General features: G+C 44.1%; 1 protein-coding gene across 1 annotated transcript in view; it reads left to right on the top strand.

The window, feature by feature from the left end:
* Positions 1-26,638, top strand: part of Myo16 (myosin XVI) — a 335,766-nt gene that overhangs the window by 244,118 nt on the left and 65,010 nt on the right. Inside the window, exons 28-29 of the mRNA XM_051181974.1 lie at positions 5,862-5,964; positions 24,260-24,356. Coding sequence (XP_051037931.1) covers positions 5,862-5,964; positions 24,260-24,356 — 200 coding nt within the window. The remainder of the gene's footprint in view (positions 1-5,861; positions 5,965-24,259; positions 24,357-26,638) is intronic.

Raw genomic sequence — 26,638 nt, forward strand, 5'->3', positions numbered from 1 at the left:
AGTATCAGAAGCTGGCTTTTCTCACTTGTTCCTTGAGACAAATGGCCACTTCCCCAGTAGCATCTAATTCCAAACCACCCACAGGTAGGGCCTGCATCTGGGGGCCTGTTCACACTTTCCATGGCCTCTGCTTGAGCCCTACTCCTGGATGCTCACGAGTGAGGAAGTATGTGGGAAAGGCATTCACAGGGAGAAAACAATGTCCTTGTTTCTCCCTGAGGATGCCACTTGCTTCTAAGGTAGACAGGGAAGGGTTGCCACCTTCCTGACAGGTTTCTTTCCTCTCCCTTGATGGAGCCCTGCCCTCTCCAAGGTAAGGTTGGATGGGACTCAGCTGGACCCTAATCAAGGTAAAAGTGAACTCCTCACAGCCAAATTTAGGACCACATACTCCAGGAGTCTCACAGGCAGTAGGAATATATCTCTGCTGACCTTCCTGGAAATAGGAAAGGTCACCTCTGATGAGAGGTCACAGGAAGCCTGGGTGAAAAGGGGAATGGGAAGGGAAGTGATCCATGTGGATGCAGAGAAGCCTTGTGTAGGTGTCAGGATGCAGTGAGCACACCGGGAACCAGGCTAAGCTGGGGTGGGGCAGGCAGGGTTACCCTCTCCAAAGTGAAGGGAAGGAGAGGCCATGAGAGGACACATGGGTTCCATGTGAGAGGCACTTCTACAACATGATCTGCGTTTTCAGGTCCTTTGCCTTGCACGAAAATAGCTGATTGATGCCAGACCCCTGATCCCTGCTTTGTCCCTTCACTCTCCACGTAGTGATATTCAAGCCCACTTGTGTCCCCTTCCATCCTATTCGGTGTTTTCATGGTTTCACAGCGGGTCTCTTGTTGCTAGGCAGCTGTGCTAGGCCCTGTGACTGCTGGGAAGGAGCTAGAAAACCATCCTCCACACCTGTGCAGTGTTTACTGCCGAGCAGAACACAGAAGCAAAGCCAACATCCAGGCGACTCCACAGAGGGAGCCAAATGCTGCCTTCCTAAACCAGAACCAGATAGCCACTTTGGGGCACCTATGGTGTGCTAAGCGGCACCCTGGGGAAGTCCTCAAGGGAAAACAAAAATGCAAATATAGAAAAATGGGCAGAATGTAGGCATTGAGGGTTTCCGGGAGTGTCAACTATTTGCAAACTTCGTTAATTTTCCTTACCTTTACAAAACAGAACAGCCCAGACTTTCACTTCTGTATATCCTACAGGCTTTGTACTTTATTTGTATCAGGGCCTGTAGAACTCCCTCATCCACCTTCCCCTTCTTGCCTGTCCATTCCCCAGGTCCCACAGCCAGTTCTCCACAGTGACGCACATTCCAATGCCTGCAGTGTTCAGCACAGCAGGTCAAGGTACAGACTCAGCCTTGCTATATTCTTTTCCCTGTGGCCTCTGTTACGCTTGCTCCGTTGCTATGATAAACATGGTGACTAAAAGCAACTGGAGGGATGAAGGGTTTTATTTCGGCTTATAGCTACATATCGTAGTCCACCATCAAGGGAAGCCAGAGCAGGAACTGATGCAGAGGCCATGGAAGGTTACTGCTTAACAAACCCCAGGCCCACCTTTCCAGTGGTAGCACAACGCACAAGTTCCCCTCATCAACCACTAATTTGAAAGATAGTCCACACACTTGTCTACAGGGAACCAGTCCAGGTACATGAGGTACACTTTTCTCAGGGGACCCTAGCTTGAATTAAGTTGACAAACAGCTAACCAACACACTTGTTTCTTCCTTCCCTGGGTGCCTGTCTACCAGCCTTCCAGTAAGCTCTAAGGACAGCCTTCTTTCCCTGGTCTTCTCTCCCCTTTATGATGTCTGTTCCTGGGAAGTGGTGAAGAGAGGACTGGCATTTCCCAAACATTATTTCTGGTTTTTAATGACCATAAAGAGATGCATTTAATAAACTCTTAAAATAAGAAAAGCACTTCTTTTCTGAAACAGTCTCCATCCAGGAAAGTCATGCTTTGCAGTTGATTACAGACAGAGGAAGCGGATCACTACCCCCACCACACTGCTGATCTAAACGTTTCCTGGCAGGAAAGCTTGCTCATAATAAATGTTCAATAAATATTTATCGAGATAATTAAAATTTTAAGGGGTTTCAGGAGCCAAAAGAAAAAAAATCAGAACTTCCATTTTAACAACAGAACTTTCTTTGAGAGTAAAAGGAAAAGTCAATAGCCAACTAACAGAAACAAGATCACAGGAACTCTTAGGGGTTAGAAAAGATAGCATAATTTACTTAGCTTGCATCTTCCTAAGAAAACAATTTTTGCTACCTCCTCATTTTCTTTGAAAACTGGATTTCTTTAAAACTTCTCTGTTAATGTGAATGAAAAACCAAATCCCCACTCTACAAAATAGGATGTCAGAGTTGTCCTTTAAACTAAAATGATCATGGACCTGCAGGAGAGAGATGCTTTTCCTGTGACCTCACTTCCTTCATTCCTTCCAAGGACCCCCCTCCCCAACACACATACACACACTCCTTACTGGTTTTTCTCTGTGCCTCTAACTTAGACCTGTCCCTCCTAAAACACAGAGACCTCAATGTGACCCCAGTGTGGTGTGGCTCTTTCACTTGGAATTCTGTATGACATTGGTTTCCTGTTGGCTTTATTCTGTTACGCTTATGGTGCTGAGAGCTAAAGAGAGATTTGTGCTCAGCTCCTTGACACAGAGAAGACTCATAGTACCCATGTGAGTGACACTCTCAGGATCCTTGAAACCCATTCTTAATATAGATGGGCAAACTAGGGGGTGGATATCCAGAGGAAAGAAGGTAGGGTAGACAGACAGAGACAGATATGTTGTACAGAAAAGGAAGGGTGCACAAAGCCTCCAACACATCTTCAGCTGTGAGCCATGCTGAACATGGAGCAATATAACAGAAGTGACTCAGTTTCCCAAATGGCCATTCCTGCCCTGCTCTGTCTTCAGAAGGTCATGGCAATGGAGGACCCAGCATCCAGAGACAGTCTTCTGGAAACTGGGAGGTGAGGAACATTCACAGACAACTGTCCCTGCCTTGGCCACGCCCCACCTGAAACTGCACGCCAGTTTCTCGGTCTTATCTTTGCTCAAACCCCACTCTGTCTCAGTCTGCTGGTGCTTGCAGGGTCATATATGATGGCTTGTTTTGCATGTCTGTTGCTCATCAGTTCTGTCCATACCAAGTCCTACTGGTCACCCACAGACCACTCTGCTGTGTGGACCTGTGGTGTCCACCTTTTAAGCTCCTCTCAGGGGTTTAGCTTGTTGTCTTTTTTCTCACAACCACTTCAACCTCCTCCATGTTCCTAGAAGAGTGTTGCAGATGCCCACCTTCTTGTTCTGAGGTGTATAATTTTTCATAGACTAATTGAGCCCAAATGAGGGGACTAGGGACCACAATTCTAGATGGTCACAATAGTTCCCCCTGCCCCAGAACATGGAGATGAGAAGAGAAAACTAGCCTGGGGGTGTCTTATTTGTAGTCAGTTGACTTCCAATAGAAAGTATGTGAAAGCTTGTACATAGGGCCTTCAGGAGAAAGAGGTCACCGACCTGGGACCACAGTGCAGAAGTACGGATGATAGTCCTGTTGACCGCTCCTGTGCTCTGAACCAATGATGTCTGTAGATGCACTGCCTGCCCGGGAAGACATGCCCAACTCAGTGAAGACATGTAATTATGTCTTCTATTGAAGAAACACTATCATAGATGACACTCACACTGCACAAGGCACGGCTTTTTAAATCACAAGAGAATGGTCCTCACCACAGAGCCTCAGATGAAATGTCAGGATCATTCGATTCCCAGTGTCAGAAGAACAATATAAAAAGAGAAAAGCAGCAAGTGCAAGACTCTTCATTCTGACACTTGAGTTTTTATCAACTACTTTCTTGGTTACAATTAACAAAGTTCCAAAATGGGATGAGGTTGATTATCAGCGGGAATAAAAAGATGACTTCAGTTATCACATTTTACTGTGTGGTTCTGTCTATGTTGAGATTTTGCTGGGGGCACAAATTGATCTACATTTAATGAAGATTTTGCTGGTGTGTTAAAGAAGGCCCAGTCACCCTGAGGTCAGCAAACCAAGGACCCTGCTCCCACATGCTCAGCTTCTGTGGTCCATGGTCTATCCTTTCTGCTCTGTAACTGTCCAGGTCAGGCTTCTAGGTCTCAGCTGCACTTTAGCAATGTCATGAGAGAGGCTAAGGAGTCAGGTGACTCTGGGCTCATGCCAGCTCAGCTGTCCTTCACCATCACTTTTCTATAACTCTCTGCCAGGGTGGCTTCTGAAGCAAAATGTCCTTAAGTATCCGAGGCAACATGGCCAACACCGAGGTGCCTGCTCAGTCATGCTATCCTGAAACTGGGTGGGTGGGCTAAGGGAAGGAAAAGCTTATTGTAGCATATGTCACTTTTTCTGTAGCATGTTTTAGATGGAGCACTGAAGTGCTGTATTAAAATTAACTACGAATATATGATTTGAGTTTCTGTATCGAACTTCCATAGCATGTAAAGCTGTTCAACATGACTGCAGTAAGTTGTAAGTGTAGGGCTTTTTGGTCATTTCTTTTGTTACTTCTCTATTCTCTCCCTCCTGCTTCCTTCGGTGCCATTTTACTCATGCATCCAATTAAGTAGAGTAAAAAACAATTAGATAAATTTTAATGGCCAAGCCGGGCGTTGGTGGTGCACACCTTTAATCCCAGCACTCAGGAGGCAGAGGCAGGTGGATCTCTGAGAGTTCGAGGCCAGCCTGATCTATAGAGCAAGTTCCAGGACAACCTCCAAAGCAATACAGAGAAGCCCTGTCTCGAAAAACAAAACAAAACAAAAAATTAATGGCCAGTATAGTTTTGAAATGTTTGAAAGAACTATAGAAAACCATTCCATCACTGTGAGTCTCAATTAGAGAACGAAATCAAACCCTCAGAGATAAATGTTAGAAATGTCCAATGGGAATTTAAAATTCAATACTCATATATGGAGATGAGGTTGGTCTATCTCCCTTGAATAAGAATTGCCACTGTTTCAATATTTCTTTATTGCAAACTAAATTTATCTTCAAGTAGTAATTTAAAAGATGCTTGGATTTTTTCTCTTTTTTTAACAGTATTTTATTTTATTTATTTTTTTCTTATTTTACATACCAATCCCAGTTCCCTCTCCCTTCCTACCTCCTTACCTTCCTCTCTCCTTCCCTCCCTCCACCCACACTCCCCAACCACCCTCCTATCCCATCCTTCTCCCTCACTCCACAGGGAGGGTGATGCCTTCCAGGAGGCATCAACAAAATCTGTCAAGTCATTTGGAATAGGGACTAGGCCCTCCCTCCTGCCTCTAAGGAATGTGATCCCAAAGTCCTTTTGAGCACCAGGAATACATCCTGGTTCCACTCTCAGAGGTCCCCTAGACTGCCCAGGCCTTCTAACTGAGACCCATGTTCAGGGAGTCTTGAGTCAGTCCAATGCTGGTTTTCTACCCATCAGTCTGGGTGTCCATTAGCTCCCTGGCTTGGATTTTTTAATAGGTGGTTTCTTTTTACAAGGCCAAGACAAACATTTAAATGGTAACTAATAGATTACTTTTTATCCTTTTTCAATTTTGTATAAATAAATGGCCTGTGTCATTGTATGACAGTTCTACATAGAAACTGAAAAACAACGTAGCTGAGTCATTTTAAGGATACTCTTCTCTTTAGAAGATAAAGATTGTTCGCTCTTGACGGTTATGTGCCTAGTGGGTGAGATATTTGGGAATTCCCAGATAAAATAAAAGGATCTGAGAAATGATGTGATCAGTCAGCCCTGTTGAATTTGGCATCTGTTGACAGTAATTTGTTCTTGTGCTCATTCCCTGACAGATACGAGCCACTGGCTTCTGTTCTTCTGGGCGAGAAGAAGGGTCAGTCTGCTGAGGAGAGATGTCGGCTTGTTCTCCAGCGCTGTAAATTGCAAGGCTGTCAGGTTGGTGGCCAACAGACTATGGAAATAGAAGGCTAGGGTTTTAAAAAGCATGAGTCATGGTAGTAGCCACCGGCCTTACTGGCAAAAAAAAAAAAAAAAAAAAAAAAAAAAAAGAAAAAGAAAAAAAGAAAAAAAAAAAATTCCCTTGATATGTTTGGCAAGGCACAGCACTCTGTGTCTGGTGGAAAGATGCCATTCTGCATGATTTATGGGTTTTAGCACCATGGAGGCAACATAAGAGGCAAGCCTGCTTTTACAGCCACACAGAGAAGTGACTGAGCTTTGCTGTTTTCATAGCTGCTCACTAACACTTAATAAAGCATCTAATATGTGGCCATGTTAGTCACCTTTCCAATCTCTGTGACAAAGTACGCATGGTAGACAGAGGATACAGAGAGAAGTTTTCCTTGGGCTCACAGCTCCAGTCCATGGCCCATGGGCTCCACTGTGGCAGACTGAACATCACACCACAGTGCATATGCGTGAACAGACACATTGAGATCATGGCACTGAGGAAGAACATGGGAAGAGGAGAGGGGGAGAAGGGAGGGGAGAGCACAGTTGTTCATCTGATGACATTCAGGAAGAACAGGAGAGGAAAGGAGGTGAGAGGAAAAAAGGGGGAAAGACCCCCAGGTCCCAGTGTCATCTACTTCAAAGGCACACTCCCACTGACCTATGTGGTAATATAATTTTTATGATTTACTAAAGCTTGCCTGAGGGTGCAGAAAGCAGAGCCAGCCACAAGCCATAGAGCCAGGCAGTGGTGGCACACAGCTTTAATCCCAGGACTCAGGAGACAAGCAGATGGTTCTGTCTGCGTTCAAGACAGCCCTTCCCTACACAAGAGTGAAGAGTAACAGAGCTCACAGGGGATCACATGCCTTTAATCCCAGCAGTAGGGAGGTGAAGACAGAAGTGATATGGCTGGGCAGAGAAAATAATATAAGGAGGAGGAGGAAAAGGAGACAGGATCTCAGAGTCCTTTGCCTCTGAGGATTCATGGAGATAGGATTTCCATTTCAGCTTGGTAGACATAAGATCTATTGGCTTGGCTACTTTACTTCTCTGATCTTCAACTTGAAGCTTGAATCCCAATATCAGTCTCTGGGACTTTCATTATTTGTGTTACAGACTTAACTTCCCCTCTCTAGGGTTCAGCTTTTAGTGAATCACCACCTCTTAAAAGCCACAGGCTATAAACCAAGCCTTCAGCATTTGGGCATTTAGGAGGCATGCTCCAGATCCAAACTATAAGAGAAGCAGAAATCAGAAAACCACAGAGTAGGGAAATAATGTTGAGTGAACCAAACTCTTTGTGTTGGACCCAGGCTTGCTAAGCTGGAGAAGTTCAGGTACCCTTGCTTAAGTTTCTCTTTGCTGCTCCTCACCAACCTCACAGTGGAATGGACAGTCTCTCTGAGCATTAACAAGGGGACAAGCTCTGAGTCCCAGAAATCCTCACTGTAATCTATGTGAAGAGCCCATGGCAGCTGTCACTAAGGCAGGACAGGGATGAAGGCAAACTATCACAGGGAGCCCCCACTAGAGATGGGACAGCAACTTAAATGACATCAGGAGCATCCTTGGCTAGCTTTAGGAAGAAGGGGTTTGAGTGGAGGAGAATGAAGGGCACAGGTGGATGGCACAGAGGGTGGTGAGGGGGCGGGCTTTGGGGAGGGATTCATTACTGGAAAACAACCACCACCCTCAGGTTTAAGAGTTGAATCGTTCGTCTCTGAGTGTAAGTGCATGATCATTGATGATGCTGAATATGGTAACATTGCGTCATGAGTGGAGGGGGCAGATGGCGTGCCTCATATCAGAATGTGTGTGCAAGAAGCACGCCTACAAGGCTCGGCACGTCAGCAGAAGCTGGAAGCTGGCGCGTCACGGGTACACTCACCCATGACCTAGAGCAAAGAGCACAAGGCTCAGGCACAGAGGTGGCACCGTTTCATCCTCTGCACCACCCACGCTCTTCCTTCGTTCTTTTTTACTTTTCTTCTTTTTTATCCTCGATGGAAGTTGGACTCTTAAGTCTCAGTCTGAGGGAGGACGCTTACTCACATTGGGTTGTCATGGTTGCACATCAGTGCTGAGGCTGGATTTTAAAAGGAAGGAATTACTAACCAAGAGTGATGTCAGCTCCCCATCCTGGAGCCTGAGACGTTGATGTGGGCTCCACAGAGAATATGGTTTAGCAAGATTACAGGGAGTTGAGGTCACTTCTGCTTAATCATTGCTGTTTTTTTTTTTAAATATGTAATTGTAAAGTAGTGATTTAAGAATAGCATGATGTCAAAGCTCTCAGGCTTTGTGATTTTCCTCTAAAAAACACTCACTGTTTGTGTGTGTGTGTGTGTGTGTGTGTGTGTGTGTGTGTGTGTGTGTGTGTGTGTGTCTTACAAGCAGTTTTTCCACCAGCCTGCCTGGTCCTAGAGCCACTCCATCCCCAAATAACACACAAAGACACTGTATTAGATATAATGCTATTGGCCTGTTACTATCATTCTTATTGGCTAGCTCTGTCTTAAATATTAACCCATTTCTATTAATCTAAATGCTTCCATGTGGTCTTATTTTAATAGAGAGCGGGCCCAGAGTTCTGCTCTCCTGGTCCTACATTTCAAATCTCTTCTTACCTCTTCCTGAAACCTCCTTGTCTCCTAGTCCCACCTATCTTGCTTTCCTATTGGCCAACAAAGCTTTATTCATTAAACAATACAAGAAACATATTTACAAAATGATATCTCCCATCGTGTGTGTGTGTGTGTGTGTGTGTGTGTGCATGCATGCGCACTGTGCAAGTGTGTGTCCTGTGTGAATGTGTGTGTGTGAGAGAGAGAGAGAGAGTGTGTGTGTGTATATATGTCTGTGTGTGCCTGTGTGTCTGTGTGTGTGTTGAGATACCAAGAGAATATGAAATCTATCTCCCAGTTAGGCAGTCAGTATCAATTCTAGCACCTAGTCGGGATTCCCAATGTATAGGATGGTGTCACCATGAGAGGAGGCTTGGGTGCACATAGATGTTCACTGGTAGGGATCAGTCTTTGCAAGTCTGTTTCCTGGATGGGATACTTGAAACAGTAGCTGAGGATGGTATTAAACATACATTGGTTCTTCTAAAACAAAAAGCAAATGCATTTTAAATAAATCATTTTCTCCTCACTTAAAAAAATTTGTTTATTTTTGTTTTATGTATATTTGTGAGTGCCTGCATGTATGTGCACCTTGCACATGCCTGGTGCCAACAGAGGTTAGATCCTGACACTGCATCTTCTGAGACTAGAATTACAGATAGTTGTGAGCCACCATGTGGGTGTTGGAGCCCAAACCGGATCCCAGATCCTCTGCAAGACAAGCAACCATTCTTAACTGCTGAGCCATCTCACAAGCCTATCCTGATTTTCTCCCCCACACTAGAGAGCTGAAAAGAACAAAAGGAAGGGGAACAAGGAGAGGGATGTGTGTAGATTTTTTGCCCAAGTATATCTGCTAATGAGTTCTGTGTTCTCCATTAGGGAAGACTGATTTTTCTCCAACTTTGTCAATTTGGAATCATTTAAACTTTCCATGCTACAAGATGAGTGGCTGACTTTACAAAAATAGTTACACTTATTCATATTTAATTTGTAAGTTAAACAGAAAACAATTTGTGTTCAAAACTCAATTATTTCTGACATGGGAACTCATAGTCCTCTGTTTCAAAAAGAAAGTGTTGGCTTGAAATGTTCCATTATGAGAAGGTTTGCCCTTGGTTCTATTCTGGGTTGTGAATCAGTGCAATAGAACAGCCATGGATGCTCCATGCCCCTGGACCATAGTCTCCACACTGCCATGGCACAGTGTGTTTTTATTAAGCAGTTGACACTCACCGTTGGTCTCCAACCCCATGTCTACACTAGCAGGTAGAAGAGACTTGACTAATTTCTTCATCCTATGAACCTGTGAAAGCTGTTAGATAGGAGTTCACTTTCTTCACTAAAATATCACTTTTTAAACTTATGTGCATATGTGTATCTATGTGAGTATGTCACTTGCTTGTGGGTGTCTGCAGAGGTCTGAAGGTATCGATCGGATCCCCTAGAACTAGAGAGGCAGGCAGTTTTGAGTCATCTGATGTGGATGATGGGAGATGAACCTCTGTGTCCCCTGCAAGAGCACCAAGTGCCCTTAACCATAGAGCCAACTCTAGCCCCTCCCCCCGCTTTTATTCTTTTATCATCAGTTGAATAAGTTTTGGGGATCTAGTGGTTTGTGTCATTCCTCCTCTACTCTACCTGGCATAGTCAGTTTTGAGTCCTCAGAGTGGGACTGCAGCTGCTTACTTCCTGTCTCTTACTTGCTGCAGAAGCTCATGAGCACTCCTGGTTCGAGGCAACCAACTTTGGGAGCTGTTGGGTTTGTCTGTGGAGATAAAAATGGAGGAGGTAAATGGAGTGTGACAGTGTAAGGGAGGATAGGGGTTGATACAGAGAAGTGGGGAGGGACAAACACTCTGTTTATTCCCGGAGTGTTATGGGGCTGGGGTCAGTGCATGAGGAATCAGGGGTGAATAACCACTACTTTCATCTGTGTGTTGAGAGGTTCCCACTCAATGCTCTCCCCACTTTATGGACTTCTAGTGCGATAGCAGCTCCTTCGAAAACAGAGGAAAGTAGCCACAGTGTAGAGGTGAGGATGCTGAGCCCTGGAGAGCTGGAACAGAGAGCTGAAACAGGGGTTCCAATTCTCATTCGCTTCGTTGGAAAGCAGCTTGGCTGAGGCCAACCTGGATTCTGTCTCAGCCTTGTTCTTGCCTCAGCATTTAGGTTGATCTCTGCCTTTCGTTATAGCTACCTCGAGTCGTTTTGTTCAGGGTTCAGAACTTGAAAGGGGATGAATTGTGCTTAATTACGGAGCTTTGATCTTGGGCACTTCCGTATTCCTGTATTAATTAGCAGTTTGCCCTTTGCAGCTGGTGTCTTTTCTGTGTTTGTAAGTCACTGGGCAGATGAGGGAAAACCTGTTACCACTTCCTGTTGCAGGCTGGCTCTGAAGTAACGCTCTGTGCCCAGACCATTATCCCTGCAGTAGAACCCAGCTGTTGCCTGAGGGTTGCAACTGAACCAAGAATCATGTTTCTGTGAATAGGAAACCATCAACAGTACATGCCGGGTGCTTTACATAGACACACAAGAACTGTGAATTGTCAAACTGGGTCATGCAGAAAACCAGTCAACATTATTTAGAAGGCTGTCTGAGAGGAGAGCCAAGTGGGATTTTGCTCTGCTTATGCTTATAAGAAATATATTGAAGGGCTGGAGAGATGGCTCAGTGGTTAAGAGCACTGGCTGCTTTTCCAGAGGACCTGGATTCGATTCCCAGCACCCACATGGCAGCTCACAACTGCTGCAAATACAGTCCCAGGGGATCTGACACCACTACACCAATGCACACTTAAAAAAAAAAAAAAGAAAAGAAAGAATTATTTTAAAAAAGAAAGAAGCCAGGTGTTGGTGGTGCATGCCTTTAATCCCAGCACTCAGAAGGCTATGAGTTCAAGGCCAGCCTGGTCTACAGAGCTAGTTCCAGGACAAATTCCAAAACAATACAGAGAAACCCTGTCTCAAAAAACAAAATAAAACAAACAAAAACAAAAACAAAAAAATAAAAAGGAGAAAAAGATGATGATGAAAAAGAAAGAAAGAAATATATTGACCCTATTGACTCACCAAGTCTGTCATGAAAAATGACTATACAATGTGTAAATGTTACCTAAGTATAGTTTCGACATAGACTATTTATTGTAAATAAGACCAAACTATTTCAAAAACTGTAGGTTGCACAGTTTTCCTCCATAGGGTTTGTTTTCCAGTCTGTAGTTCCCATTGTGTCTTTCACGAATTTACCCTTACTGCACCTGAAGTGTTCTAGCTTTCTTTCACAGTGTGACTGGTAAAGTGCCTGTTCTAGCAAACTGTCCCCTGAATACTCAGAATCCCTGCCCTTACATAATGTGGCTTTATTTCAAAGAAAGGGGAAGAAAATCAGGACAAAGTGGGAGGGAAACTTCTTGTTGGTGGTTTCCTGTTCATGTTTAACACAGAAAATCATGTTCACAAACCACAGAGAACTTCTGGGCTCAGCAGTTAAAAGCACTTACTGCTCTTCCAATTCTCCACATCCAGATGGTGGCTCACAACCATCGCTAACTCCATTTTCAGAGGATCTAATACCTTCTTCTCATCCCTGTGAGCACCAGACTCATGGACAGGCAAAATGCTATAGACATAAAATAAAAATAAAGTCAAATATGAGTATATATATATATATATATATATATATATATATATACACACACACACACACACACACACATACATACACACACACACACACACACACACACACACGGAACTATTGCTTTTGCAAAAGACTCAAGCTTGGCTCCTGGCACCCACATCAGGCATCACACAACTTCCTATAACTCCAGCTCCAGGGCTTCTGACATCCTCTTCTGGCTTCTGTGAGCACAGCACAAGTGTGGTGCACCATCATACATACACACATATATACACAGACACATACATACATGCATACACTCAGGAATATATACACACATGAATCATAGATAACGTGTGTGTGTGTGTGTGTGTGTGAAAGAGAGAGAGAGAGAGAGAGAGAGAGAGAGAGAGAGAGAGAGAGAGAGAGAGAGAGAAACTACTCAGAGATACAAGACAGAATTTGAGTACTAGTGTCTTTGATAAAAGAGGAGAGGAAGTTCCCAGAAATGGTCTGGGTCTGAGTAGATTATCCAGGGCTGCAGGGCTGTCTCCATAATGTTGATTTCTTCTTCTCAGTAGATGTACTTTTCTTGAATAAACAAAGAGTCCATGAATTAGTTCATATGTGTGTGGGGTACACCAAAGTAGATTTAATTAAGTCATAGTTTAAAATGAGTCATTGAACCATCTACAATTTGTAATATTATTGTTATTATATTTTTTATTTGTCTCAATACGTTCACTTTTAATTCAGTGTTACTTTAAGATAAATTTCATGTAGATAAATTTCATGAGATAAATCTCCAGTTACACACACCTCTGGGCAGATGCTCCTTCAGCAGACATTAGGCCCCTGTGGAATATTCTTATTTTACTTGCTTTTTTATTTCTGAAAAGTGAAAACCTCTGAAACTAATTCTAAGTGGAAAGATAAGTGTTATAATCTGACTTTCACACGTTTCATATGCATCAACTGGTTATAGGAAGCTTTCTTCTGTGTGGTTATTTGAATGCTATATTCATTTCTCTGCCATCTGGAGGGATGGTGGATGGAGAAACATATCTATCTGTTGGAGTGTTCCAGGCTGCAAGGCCCTAGAGCAGGCACTGAGAGCCACGGGGATTTGGACTGGGGTGGTCTTGCTGCTTCTCGGGCCGGGTCTCTGTCTCTAAGAAGGAGTGTTGTGTGAAGATTTCTGACAGTTTAGGTAGAAGGAGGGAAGGGGCATCCAGTACATCCCTGAAACAGGTCCTGGGATGTTTTCTCCAGAGGTAGCAGGCTTTTAGAGCTCAGCCTCAGAACCAGTGTGTCATCCTACTGGAAGATGATTGGAGATAGGGTGCTCTTGGAGCCTCCTCAGGATCATGCAGACAGAAGTGAAAATGGAATTGGGGGGCTTCAGCTTCACCTCAACTGCATGCTGAGATGGGAAACTGGTGTGTGTGTGTGTATGTGTGTGTATTTGTGTGTGTGTGTGTGTGTGTGCATGTATGTGTGAGTGTGGGCATGCATGTATGTATGCCCACTCCTGTGTGCCTGCTCCTGGTTGTGTGAGTGTGTGTATGTGTGCACATGTGTGTGCATGTGTGTGAGTGTATGCACACATGTGTGTATGCCCACTTGTGTGTGCCCACTCATGAGTGTGTGTATGTGTGTGTGTGAAAGGGAGAAACAGAGACTGAGAGACTTAGAAAACAATAAAATGCACTCGGAAACCAAATCCTTAAATTATTTTTAAAAGTTTAATATGGTATTAATACTTTAAGAATTTCATGCATGTATATAATATGTTTGATCCCCCAACTCCTCCCCTAACTCCTCCCAGATGCTCCCAAACCCCCCCTCCAGCCCTCACCACATCCCAACTTCATGCCCTCTTTTCTTTTATTTTCTTTTTTCTTTTCATTGTGCACTGATTCCAGTGCACATTGTTCTGACCTTAAAGAAAACAGACTGTGCTACCCCTAGGAGCCAGCACCTGCCAGTAGTTTTCAGCAGGGGTGGGTTCTTGTGTCGGGATTGGCTGGTCTTCAGGTGGTGCACTGGCAAGCACAGCTGCTGTGAGTTTGTGAGTGAAGTGGTCCTGCCCTGTTCAGAAGACAGTTTGTCCAGTTTTCCTGATGTCTGACTCTGGCAGTATCCCCTTTCCTCTCCTATGATGGTCCCTAAGCCTTGGGGAGGGCTGTAATCTAGCATCCCATTTGTGGCAGAGCACTCCAAAATCATGTTTGTTCTGCACTGTTACCAGGTGTGTCTGTGTTAGCTGCCACCCATCACACAAAGAAGACCCTTTGATGAGGACTGAGAACTGTGCTAATCCATACAAACCCTGAATCCTGGTGAAATACACTTTCCCACTAACCACAACAAAAAACCTCCAGAGTCATCATTTTTCTGTCACCCCCCTTCTTAAGCAACTTACATTTCATTCTATGTCTGTGAAACACATGATTTTAGAGAATTCAGCCATGCCGTGCTGAGAACAAGATGAGCATTTACCATAACATTAAATAAAATCAGCCGGATGACGGATTTATTATTTCATTCATCTAAACTAGCGCAGCAGGGAGAAGACAATGAAAGGAGGGACAAAGATACCATTAAGGTTTTCACTGTACCATTAAAAAACACATGTCTTAAGGCGAGGTGGTGGTGGTGGGGCCCTTGGCTCTTATTAGCACAATAAATTAATGGCTTATAACCTTTATTTTATCACTCCAGGAGCACTTCATAAATCACCTGTAACTGTGAGCCAGAAAATAGCCTATAAAGTGATTTTTTTTATATTACTTCTCTTTCTCTGAAATTAAGTGTTGAAAAAAATCAACACTAGAGACTTAAGTGAATCCCCCAAAACAGTACTTTAGCTAGAATCACTGCGTGTTCAAGTCTCGTTCCTTCCTTTCCCGTGATGAAAAAACACTTACACACCTGCACACCTGGTACATGCAGAAATCAACACTGTTATAAAGTGACGCGTGTCCTTGATTTTTCATGCCTGAAAAGGAAGTCAGGAAGTCCTTTAGGAGGGGCCATTGGCTTACAGGGTGGTAGTGAAGAGACAGATGGTTGAACAACGTACATAGTCAGAGCCACAGTTGGAGACAGACAAGAACACCGTGCCAGCAGATTAAAGAGGCTCAGCTTAGATGGGGCAGTATCAGTCAGGAAAGAGTTTCCGTACAGTTCCAAGGCCACTGGGGTCTTAGGGCTGAGATGGGGCAGGGTAGGAGGGCAGAGGGGGGAGTGAGCTGACACCTTGGTGTGAAGGTGGCCACACACAATTGGCTAAGTTGCATGACAGCTGAAGCTCCGGTGATGAGAGGCGAGGTGAAGGTACCGGGCCAGGGAAGCTGGTGATGTGCTCTGTCTGGGGCTGTCAGTGTGCTTAAGTAGGAACAAGACTGGGACTAAGAAGCCAGGAAGCAAACAAATGCTTCTGCCAGGAGCAGGCGAGGGGCAGTGGTGTCTAGAAAGAGACAGCAGGAGGGACAGGGCAGGGACCAAAGGGCTGCATCCTGCAGTATGCACACCTCTGAAGTTACAGACGTAAGAGGAGAGCCTTTAATACCAGAATATCATCTGGCCAGTTTGGAAAAATCAGAAACCAATATGAGTAGATTTGAATATCTGAAATTGTGAACAATATCAGATCAGATGCCAGGAAGAAGTGTCAGGGATATTTGTGTTTTGAGAAGTGAAACAAGCATCAAAGTTCACAGTGGCAGAATGACAGCAGGTTCTACGAACCAGCTCACATTCACAAAGTTGTACACACAGCCCAGCGACTCCAGCAGCTACAGTAGTGTCCCACTCTGGGGCCATCATGGCCGCTATTGACCATGACAGACACCTTCCTCAGGGGAGGTAGCCATTATCCACGTCATTTAGACCTTTGTTTCAAAGGTTAAGCATGCTCCCCAAATGAACACTAGATCTGGTGTGCTGTCCTCTACCATTTTGGGGTCACGGCCTTGCCTGACTCTTGACAATGTGTGTCTCTGGGTATGGGGTATCTTTATGAGCACTCTTGGCTATATTGATATGATTTCTATAATGAAATAATATAAGGGATCACACAGTGACTAATCCACTAGTGGGTTCAAAATAGTAGTTCAATTAATCACTGCCTGCTCTCCAGACCCTTCTATTCTAGGTAAGAGTAGTTAATTTTTCTAACATACAGTTACAAGAAATTCAAGTCAAACTATCTTCTTTGGACACCACACTATAAAGTACTCCATAAGATGTGTGTAGTTGTGATTGTCTTTTCTGAGTTGGAGTGAAACTTCAAGAACGGTCTATTTATAACAAAGAGAACTTGCATTTTGTATAAATTTATCGGCAAGCATGTTTAAAAAGTACATTCAGACATTCACAATCAGACTGTACATAAAAACCTTTCTGTTAATAGATTTTTCAAAGCTACCATGAAAATGTAACGTGTTGAGTTTTTCATAGTGTAATTAATGTATATTTATGCTTATATGAATTATTAAAATAATAGCTGTCCCTCAAAGGAGCCAAGCAAAGCATCAAGGAAGAAAACTGTGCAAGTAGGGCCATCAAGAAGGGGCTGAGAGCAGTAGTCATTTACGAGGGCATCTGAAGATGACGGCCATATTCTACTTGCTGAGTGGTCCCAGAAGTGATCACAAGAGGTGCATATGCATGTGCGAGTGTGTGTGCATGCACGTGTGTGTGTGTGTGTGTGTGTGTGTGTGTGTGTGTGTGTGTGTGCATATGTAGGGCATACAGGTGGAGAATGTCAGAAGACTCTGTATAGGACAGTCAAGGGAAATGTACAAGCTAATACCTTTGTACTATGAATGAAAAAGAGCTAGGAAGGGCTGCCAGGGGGGCAATGGATGGTTCCAGGTACCAAAAGTTGTAGGGTTTGGAGAGAGCCAAGGGAGCTGGCACACAGTGATGGACTCTGTGGCTCTGGAGGGCACCCTGCTGGGAGGAGTTGCCCTAGTAGGCACAGAAGCTGCTTTGCATAGTAAAAATAGAACAGCATTTTACAGGAGCACAATGACATTCTCAGATCCTCAGGAAGAAAAACAAGCTCAACTGGGGGCTCTGAAGGCATTGGAACGTGGGGAAAAGAGATCATATTGTTTGTATCAGAACAGAGGAGCAATACGTTTCATCCAGGAACAAATTGGCATCACTGGGGACTTCAGAAGATACCAGGACACTTTCTGGAATCTTTTAATGCAACTGGATTTTTTTTTTTATAATATCATGAAACATGGTGTAATTACTAAAATAGTGTATGGTTTTAGGTCAAAAGAAATTAGAAAATCTAAAGGTTGATTCTGGTCAGTAATAATGAAAAAAAAATCGTTTCATTTGAAGTGAAGAAACTCATCTCCGATATTTCTCATTAAAATATAATCTATACAAATAGCACATCCCAATAATTATAGACATAGAAATAGAGACATTACTGAACATAACACTAACACGAGCAGTGAATCATTCAGTAAGGGCTGTGTGTCTAAGCGTCCGCCCCTGCTGGTATATAAAGATTCCTCACATCAGCTCACTGCTTCAGAAGCGTTGAGTGGGAAGCTGAAATGATAGTATATAGCCTTTCTTCCTCAGGAGGAGAAAAAGCTCACTCCCAGAGATAAATAACCATGCTACAGAGGACTCTGAAGGCAAAATTCAAGAGTTTGCATGCTGGCTTGTAGCCTACGTGGAACAGCCAAAGATGAATGTGTCAAAGGTAGTTAGTACTCAAGATGACTCCAAGAGCAAGCTGACCGAGCATGGAGATGGAGTGAGGTGAAGGAGGGGTCTCAGACATTCTATTCTAGTAAGAGTGGCCTTGGGAGTGTGAGGTGTGCTGTCTTTGTTTTTGAATGACATCATACATATTTTATAAAGTAAAGCACACAATTTAAACCAAGGTTTATTTTAGATGAATTATTTCATCTAAGTAGTTGAGTTTTTCTAACTACTAGCCATCAAATGGACCTAAAAGAAAGCTGTGAACAAGTTCAGATACACCTTGTGCTTCTGCCTTTGGATATGAGTTGTTGATGATGTCTGCGATCTCAGAAAAGAAAGGGTGTGTGTGTGTGGATGGATAGAAATCATGTGGGAGGAATGACGTTTGTATATATCTTGGGATTGAAGCACTTCAGGACATCCAGTAACAAGGCCCTTGCTCTCACAAAGGTGCAAGTTTAGGGGAGGAACTCATTGGCAGAAGAGCACACTTAGGAGAGTCCTGTCTAGAAACACAGAAGTCCTTGTGTGCTTGGGCAACAGGTCCCCTAGGCCCACACTCAGCCACTGCACCAAGCTGCCGATGTGCGAGTCATCTGTGATGGAAGCTGTAGGGTAAATAACTCACCGAGGAATATAGACATTAGAAGACTGCTCTGCAGAATGCTGGGGGTACAGGATATCAGGTGGTTGACCCTGAAATGGAGGTATGGAGGTGGTAGACAGAAGATGGGGCCACAGAGCCTGTGGCAGAAGAAAGCTTAAAGAGTGACTAGAATCTGACAACACAGCATGTAGTATGCAGCCAGCAGACCCAGATCATGGTGGCCTCCAGCTTGTAGAGACATGAAGTCATAGGCCCTGTCTCAACCTGAAGAACTAGGACCCACATATCAAGATGCCCAAGAGATGAATAAGCATCCTGCAATTTCAGTCACTTGATGTAAAAGAATCTGGAGGTTCTGCTCTGGGGCCCAGAAAAGCACCACCTCTGTCCATCGTTCATCTCTCCCTCTCCATGTGAAACAGAGGTTCAGTTAGGTAAGATCTGCAGGCTGAGCATACATGGTTTAAGGCAGCCCCTCTTTCGCTATGTGTACAGTGGCCCTATTATTGCCCTCAGGAGGAACATTTCCTTCATAGTGCCATTGCCAAACAATCTTTCTATATCACCTATGTGTAACTAGAACCCTTCAAGCATCCTTTTCCTCCTGCCCACAAGAGGGGCAGTTACTTACTGTATTATTGGGTACACCATGTGAGCAGATTAAATTAGCCCACACTTGGAATTCGGACAATGGATTTGTCTTGTTCAGGTTCACAGGGGTCCGTGGACATGCAAGGGGTGATACAGCTTTCATATATATATATATATATATATATATATATATATATATATATATATATATGTTTTTATTTAAATTAGAAACAATCTTATTTTACATATCAATCCCAGTTCCCTCTCCCTCCCATCCTCCTATTTCCCCCATGACCCCCCCATCCCACCCCCATCCACTCTCCAGAGAGGGTGAGGCCTTCCTTGGGGGAATCATCAAAGACTGTTATATCATTTGGGGTAGGGCGTAGGCCCTCCCTCATGGTGATACAACTTTCTATACTGTAAGATTAACTCCTCTCAGGGTGGTGGTAGTGGACACTTTTAATCCCAGCACTTGGGAGACACAGGCAGGTAGATCTCTGTGAGTTCTCCTCAGCCAGCCTGGTCTACAGAGCAAGTTCCAGGACAGGCTCAACAGCTACAGAGATGCCCTGTCTTGAAAAAAACCAAACCAAAAAATTAGCTCCATATGCATTTTCTTCATTTCACTAAAGCAGAGAAAAGTGTGACTCACTTGAATTATCCAGGGATAATAGTTACATATTTTTCCTCCATAAGATCTATTTCAAAGGTACTGCCAGAGACACTGTGCTCCTAAAAATTGCCCTCAAGGAACAAGGAGAGTTTCACAGGATTCCTTGTTACCCCCATATTAATCCAGCCCCCATGCCACCTACACCCCACCAACCTCTGTTCCTGTGTTTATCTGTCTCCACAGCCCACATTTCTGAAAAAGTCCCCAAAAACTGGAACAATAATTTGCAAGTCATCAATGACAATCTTGTTTAATTCTTTAAAATCTGTCACTTCCAAGCAAAAATATCCTAATGTTTTTCTGAGGAGCTTCCTGACAGTGTGATTCACAGATGACTTGATCTTACAGGGATCAGGGTGACATGAGCAGTAGTCTCAGATAAGAGTGCTGTGCCTCTCGGAGTGCACAAAGGGACCTCCAAGCTCTCCTCTCCTCGTGTCTCATTAGTGAGAAACAACCCTGTAGCCCAGAGTGTGACCAGACCACCCACCACAGGGATCTGAGTCCCTGAACTGAAATCTGTTAAGTCTTGACTTAAGATTCAATGCCAAACACCTCTGCAGCCATTTGCTAGGACAGCTATGGCAGTCTGGGCTGGTACTGTTCCACAGTCAGTAGTGGTATTTACTTGTACTGGCCATGTACATACCTGGCTTTCCTGACTCAAGGTATCTTGTCTAAGTTTCCCTGCTGGGTGCCTTTAGGCTTCTGACCTTGTTAATCCCTGGAATCATGAAAAGCAAGAGGCTAAATTCTCAACAGTGCCCCTGGAAGAACTCTAGAATGCTGAAAACATACCAATTCCATTTGCTAGAGAAGGACTTGGTGCAAATGTAGCATCTTTTGAAGACAGACTAAACAGATAGGAAAAAAAGAGAGGAGAGGTGGTATTCTGGAACACAGCAGAGTGACTGACTGTACACAGTGATTTTGTTAGATCAGAAGAGAGGATCTGAGAAATAATAAACACCTGGGAAAATAAGAATGCCCTGATTTAAATATCACACTGTGTGTTCACATGCCAAAACATCCTGTGTTACCCAGAGTGTTGTATGGTATCCCTTGGGGATGGACAACTTTAGACACTTATTTTTTATGAAAACTCAAAGAGACTATCAAAGTCATACAAATATTGAGACTTCCAAAGAACATCTCCAATAGTCCTACTTCACAAATTAATTATATAGCACAAAATAATGTCAGGTCCACTATCTTTGGTTATCTGTAGACCATGCCCAGTACTTGACAGAATATTACAAAGTCCTCTGTCCTCTGGAAATCTGTAGACTGCCCAAGTCTTTGAATGGGGGATTTTTCAAAGCTTTCTAATAGAATGAAGGTAAGAACTTGGCCATTTCACAAAGATCTTGTCCTCATCATCATAGGCTATTTACATATGAGTTCAGACTTCCATCTGTACATGTGGGTTCGTTCTATCACCCTTTGGACTCCACCATTCGAGCTGGAAGATTTCAGGGCCTGATTTGAGTTCTTAGTTTCTTTCAGGACTTGTTTACAGCCCAAAGGCAATCTCTATTTTTTTTTTTTTTCATGACCCACCTTACACAAAACCTTTACAATTCTTCATCTGTTTTCTTCTCCTTCTAATCTGACTTGGTCCTCTTCCACATCCCTAATGCTTTGTGCTTCAAGAATGTGAATCTCTGTCCTTTAGAAGATGTAACCATGGTACTCATTAATATAAGAATGAAGAGTTGGCCATTGGGTCCCTGAGGTTTGAAATGGAGGCACCAAATCCCCATTGGAAGTGGAAAGGTGATTTTTAATCTGACTGTGGAAATGAGCCCTGATGTCAGTTGTGAAGGGTGACTGAGAGTTGGCCAGCAGACCAGCATCAAATGCAGAATCTTTCCAAGCCCAAATGATCCATAGATCTGCACTGTTTGCTCACCTACATACGCACAAACTCATAAAGACAATTCATGGTCTAGACTTTTTTAATGAACTATAAAATTCAATCTAAAGCCCCAAAATTATTTTGCAAAATTTACACTTGTCTCTAACCTTCTAGCACAGATTTCAAACACACACACACACACACACACACACACACACACACACACACACACACTTTTCTGGATTCTTGAATGGATTGTGGAAATAGAAGCCAGCTCATCTCCAGCTGCCTCTTGCCCATGATCCTGTGAAGGCAGGAGTTAGAATTCCCTCTTTCTTTCCCTGATTGTCTCCACATGTTCTGCTTCCATGCACTAGGTCTCTCTCGGATTTCAAGCTTCTTCCATTGTGTGTTGTTTGGGATGGGGATTTCCTGTCTTGTTTGGGGTTCAATTTCCCACCATGAGTTGAGTCCCAGAGACTGGGACGCAGAGGGAAGTAGCTTCCTTCTTCCCCATGCCCATCTCATAGACTTCTCCTGCAGAGCTCAGAGACTGGGCCAAGTATTCTTCATGCCCACTACCAAAGTAAGTCTGCAGTTAGAAGGATAAAAAGACCATGAATTATGGGACATGGTGAAGGAAAGAGAATTGCAGTTTAACAAGGGGGTGGGGGGAATGGACACTGCTTAGAAGCTGCCTCCCTGTGTGACTCTCTCAGATTCCAAATGACTGGGGGGAAAAAAAGTAAGATGTGTGGCTTCTCAACCCAAGAACTGTTAGGAAGGGAGCCCAGAGGTCTCTCTGCTGACCTGCCTGATCATCCCAGGTGACAGGAAACAAGCTCAGGGTCATATTTTGTACAAACTGTCATCCAGTCAAACAATGGGCCACAGTTAGGGAAGACTTCAATGGAAACCTGGAATCCACCAGATGTGTGTAGTGTTACTAGGGGAAAAGGCACAAAAAAGCCTCTGGCCAAACATTCTGAAGACAATATGTGACCCATAAATGCTTCCAATACCTAATGGTATGGACTCTAGTGCCAGCCTCTAGTGTGGCCATGATGTATGGTGTAGACTGGGCTGCTGTCACCTTTATGTCCCCTATTCATGCTTGGAAGCACACACATTAGTCTTCTTATGTTAATGATCATTGTCTCAAGTGCCAAGTTCATGATTATGAAAATTGCTGAGGCAGTTGTTTGATATCTGTTATATAGCAGAACGGTACTGCAAACTTCCTGCTAGGACACAGCAGTAGCACCCAGGATCTGCGTCCTCAGATGGCTCCGAAAATGTGCTTTGTGAACGACCACCCTCACACACTCCTCCACTCTGTGGTTTCTTACACAAGAAGTGCATACAGTGAATTCATTTTAAAATTGCATGGCTGTTGCCTGCCATTCTGGCTTTAAGACGTTTTTGCAGCAGCTGTTTTTATCAATGGTAGTACATGCCAGTGGTAGAGTTGGATAAGCTTAGATATTGGGCTCTAGTGCTTTCCACAGAAGTTTTTGATGTAATGCTGGAATCTTTTATAAAGCACAATGGTGGCAAGTCAGATCCATGGCACAACTACTGTTTGTGGACACATCTATAAAACAGGTGCTCAAGAATTACTTTGTGGGTTCTTTTTTTTTTTTTTTTCTATTGTGCTGAATGAAGTTCAGTAACTGTCTTCGTCAGGGTTTCTATTCCTGTGAATAGACACTGTAACCATGGAAACTCTTATAAAAGAAAACATTTAATTGAGGCTTACCGTTTCAGAGGTTTAGTATATTAATCATCGTGGCAGAGAGGGCGGTACCTGAGAGTATGGCAGGCATAGTGCTGGAGGAGCTGAGAATTTTACCCCATGTTGCAAAGGCAACAGAAAGTGGTCTGGGCTACTGGGCATAGCTTGAGCACATATGAGACCTCAAAGCCCACTCCACAGTGACATGCTTCCTCCAAAAGGGACATACTTACTCCAACAAGACCACACCTCCCAGTAGCACCATTACCTATGAGCTTATGGAGGCCAATCACTTTCAAACTACTATAATAACTACAGAAACATGAATACTGCATGCATAGAAATACACAATGCTATGGGGGAAAGGTCACATGACACAATAGTGACTCCATGTTTGTTTGGTCTTGGTTTCTTTGTGGGGTTGAGGTCTTTCGTGCTGCTGTTGTGTTCTTCTTCCCAGCTGTGGGTACGAAGAGTATGAAATGAGAGCCACCCCTGAGAGATGAGGGGCCCTGGCATGGGACGGTTCACTGGGAACACTACTACCCTTACACAGAGTCAAGGCCAACTCCCTCGAGCAGCCACTGTGTCAGCAGTATATAGTGTTTTCACACACTGACTGTTGATGATACACACACAGCCAATGTATGGCCTGAAACAAATTGCCTTAAATTTTAATGAAATAAAGTAAGAAATGAATACACCTGGTTAATTTTGTTATTTGTAATTTCCAGTTCTTTGCCCTAAAACCCTCCTGCCTGACCATTTCCCTGCCATCCCTTCTTGCTGGGAAATGTGACCCTGCTGTTCATGTTATAGGTGGGATTCCACAAAGTGTTCCTGAAGTACTGGCACGTCGACCAACTCAATGACCTGTGGCTCCAGGTACAGAGGAAGATCATAACTTGCCAGAGAGGTAAGCACACACAGGCACTCAGACCTTCCTGGTGTGAGTTTCCAAACCATTCAGTGCACCTTTGAGTTTAAATGTCAGTAGGTGCCAGCAACACTGTGGGCCTTCCCAACCCACCTGATGAAGCTCCATCCAGACACTGACTCCTGGGGGGTTGATGAAGCTTTGCCACTTAGTTTACTCTGCGCCAATGTTTGTAGACCTTTCGTGTTTTACTGGTTATATTCTATGTGAGAAGGTGTAAGTCACAATTTGAGGGAGGGAACAAACATATCTATTTTTGCATTTTGTACCTTGCAGATTGTCAGCTACATTAGTCTCTTTAGGAAGCACAGGGCAGTGAGATTGTGCCTGGAAATCTGCAAAGGGGACACTTCACCTGGCACCGGGTGGCAGCTGTGAGGCAGGTCTCTGTGGCATCCAGTACAGGTCTCAGCTGTGCTGGGTTCCAAGAGCTAGCACTAGTTAATTGCCCAAACAGCATTTTCTATAACTCTCTTTAGGACTTGGAAAACCCTTGACTCTATTTTCCTTCAGGGAGTGATGATAATATTTGGTGTGATTTCTTTTATGGCTGTTGGCATCCATCTCATTATAATTTTGGGACAGATTTCACTTTGAATTTGTTTTCTATCCAAATCTGACTACTAAAAATGTGCATTTTTACAAAACAGCCATTCCTCACATAAAATGGATATAATCATCACATTTAAAAATTGGGGGCCAGAGGGGTACGTGTGTGTGTGTGTGTGTGTGTGTGTGTGTGTGTGTGTGTGTGTGTGTGTATGTATGTGTCTTGTGCAGATATGGAAGTCAGAAGTCAATGCTAGTATCTGGTATCTTCTATTATTGCTCTCCACCTTAGTTTTTTCTAGTAACCACTTTACCAACTGAGAAATTAATCCACGTGCCAAATTTCAATGTGACACAATGGTATGTGTTTGAAAATGTTTTAAATGGTAAACATGCTAGAAAAATGATATGAGCTTCCTTCCATTTTGCTCTCCCCTCTCCCCTCTCCTGTGTGGGTCTTGTTTGGCCATGGGCTTGTGGGAATTCTCCAGTAGGTCCCCTTAGTCTCTGGTGATGAAGAAGTCCTACCATTTGCAGAATTTAACACATCCAGTTGAAACCTTGGCCGAAGTTCAGAACCTTTTCTAATCCATTCATCGAGCCCAAGCCTCGCTCTTGGTCACTTCTGGTCTGCCCCTCTCAGAGCAGCCCATGACACAGAGTATTTTCCTGGTCTCTCTATCTTTGGCACCTCTGGGTTGTGCCAGGTCAAGAGGAAAGGGAGAGGGCAGAGGAAGGAGGAGGAGGAAGAGGAAGAGGGAGGAGGAGGGAAAGGGAAAAGCAAGAAGCAGGGAAAGGCATGGGGGAAGGCAACAACAAGGACTGCAGTGGGCATATTGTGACCCTGCCCTGATCTCCCTGGCTGGGACTGACTCCAAGTACTCTTCACATACCTGGAAGCATCATCCCTCTGACTCCCTGTGCTCAATGGCCAAAGTTCTGTGGTCAGCCCCTTGTCACCCACTCACAGACACTGCTCACCTTCTCTCAGCAGACATCTCTTCCTTGAACATTCCCCCTGCCCTGGAGAGAAACACTGGCAGACACCTCATAGCTGTGTCGTGTCCCCTTGGCCACAGCTGGGACTCTGCAGCCTTCTGTGTTCACCCGCTTGCAGCAGATACAGAGCAAGCTCTCAGGTGCTTTTTCCAGCCTAGTGGAATAATGGCTTTGGCTGAGGAGGTCCAGTCCCCTTCTCTCTGACTATGACCAGTGCTCCCCTGTGCCATCCATGCAGGGGAGATACTGGCTGTGACTATTTGGAACTGTCCCCTGTCCTACTCCAAGTAATGCCTGCTGCACCCACTCCATCCCTCCACCCCGCTGCCTCAACTGGAGGCTGGTTGGAGGTACAGCCTCAGCACCACCCCATGAGGCTGAATCCAAACTTGGCTCTGAGCCACAGCTGAATCTGGGTCAGGAAGAAGCCCCATTTAACACAACACTATGTGTGAACAGAGCAGGGCACCAGGCGCTCCTGGGAAATATCCTTAAATAAAATTAGAGGAATCTGTGCCCCTTTCCACATGAAGCCTACTTGAAATCTCTCTTCTAGTTAGCCTCACTGACTAAGTTGCTACTGTAACCAACCTGAAGCAGAGGGCGGGGCCAACTTTGCTGGTTCACCTTTCTGAAGGTAACAGTGGAGAGAAGCCTTGAAAATAGCATTGAAAAGAAAACCATCATTTCATTTTGAATAAATGAAATAATGG

This window comes from Phodopus roborovskii, unplaced genomic scaffold (genome assembly GCF_943737965.1).
Source record: "Phodopus roborovskii unplaced genomic scaffold, PHOROB, whole genome shotgun sequence".
In the NCBI taxonomy this organism is placed as follows: Eukaryota; Metazoa; Chordata; class Mammalia; order Rodentia; family Cricetidae; genus Phodopus; species Phodopus roborovskii.